We start from the raw sequence: 417 nt of genomic DNA on the forward strand, positions 1-417 counted from the left end.
CCCCCCCGCTGAAAAATCCTAGCTACGCCACTGGTTAGCACCAACAACCGACTTACCTTGAGACTGGAGCCGAGGCAGAGGATAGTATGACAGCGGTCGGCAGCGCGCACCGCCCCCGTCCAGTTCTGCGGCCAGTCCAGGCTGCTGGACATCTCGCCGAAATGTACGATCGTGTCCGCAAGCTCCCGGTCGCACGCGTGGCAGCGCCGCCCCGTGCCGTGCCGCCGCAGCCGCGTCCGCTCTGCGCGGCGAGAGAAACAAGAGAACATGCACAGATTACGGTGATGGCGTTGTACGGGGAATATCTGGAGGTGCACGGGGAGAGAAACAAGAGAACATGCACAGATTACGGTGATGGCGTTGTACGGGGGATATCTGGGGGTGCGCGGGAAGAGAAACAAGAGAACATGCACAGAT

At 60.7% G+C, this 417-nt stretch overlaps 1 protein-coding gene across 1 annotated transcript in view; it reads right to left on the reverse strand.

Moving 5' to 3' along the window:
* Positions 1–56: 56 nt before the first annotated feature.
* Positions 57–417, reverse strand: part of LOC106820336 (NAD-dependent protein deacetylase sirtuin-7-like) — a gene marked incomplete at both ends in the record, with an annotated part of 1631 nt that continues 1270 nt past the window's right edge. Inside the window, one exon of the mRNA XM_014824862.1 lies at positions 57–241. Coding sequence (XP_014680348.1) covers positions 57–241 — 185 coding nt within the window. The remainder of the gene's footprint in view (positions 242–417) is intronic.

Source organism: Priapulus caudatus, unplaced genomic scaffold (assembly GCF_000485595.1).
Source record: "Priapulus caudatus unplaced genomic scaffold, Priapulus_caudatus-5.0.1 Scaffold11343, whole genome shotgun sequence".
Lineage (NCBI taxonomy): Eukaryota > Metazoa > Priapulida > Priapulimorpha > Priapulimorphida > Priapulidae > Priapulus > Priapulus caudatus.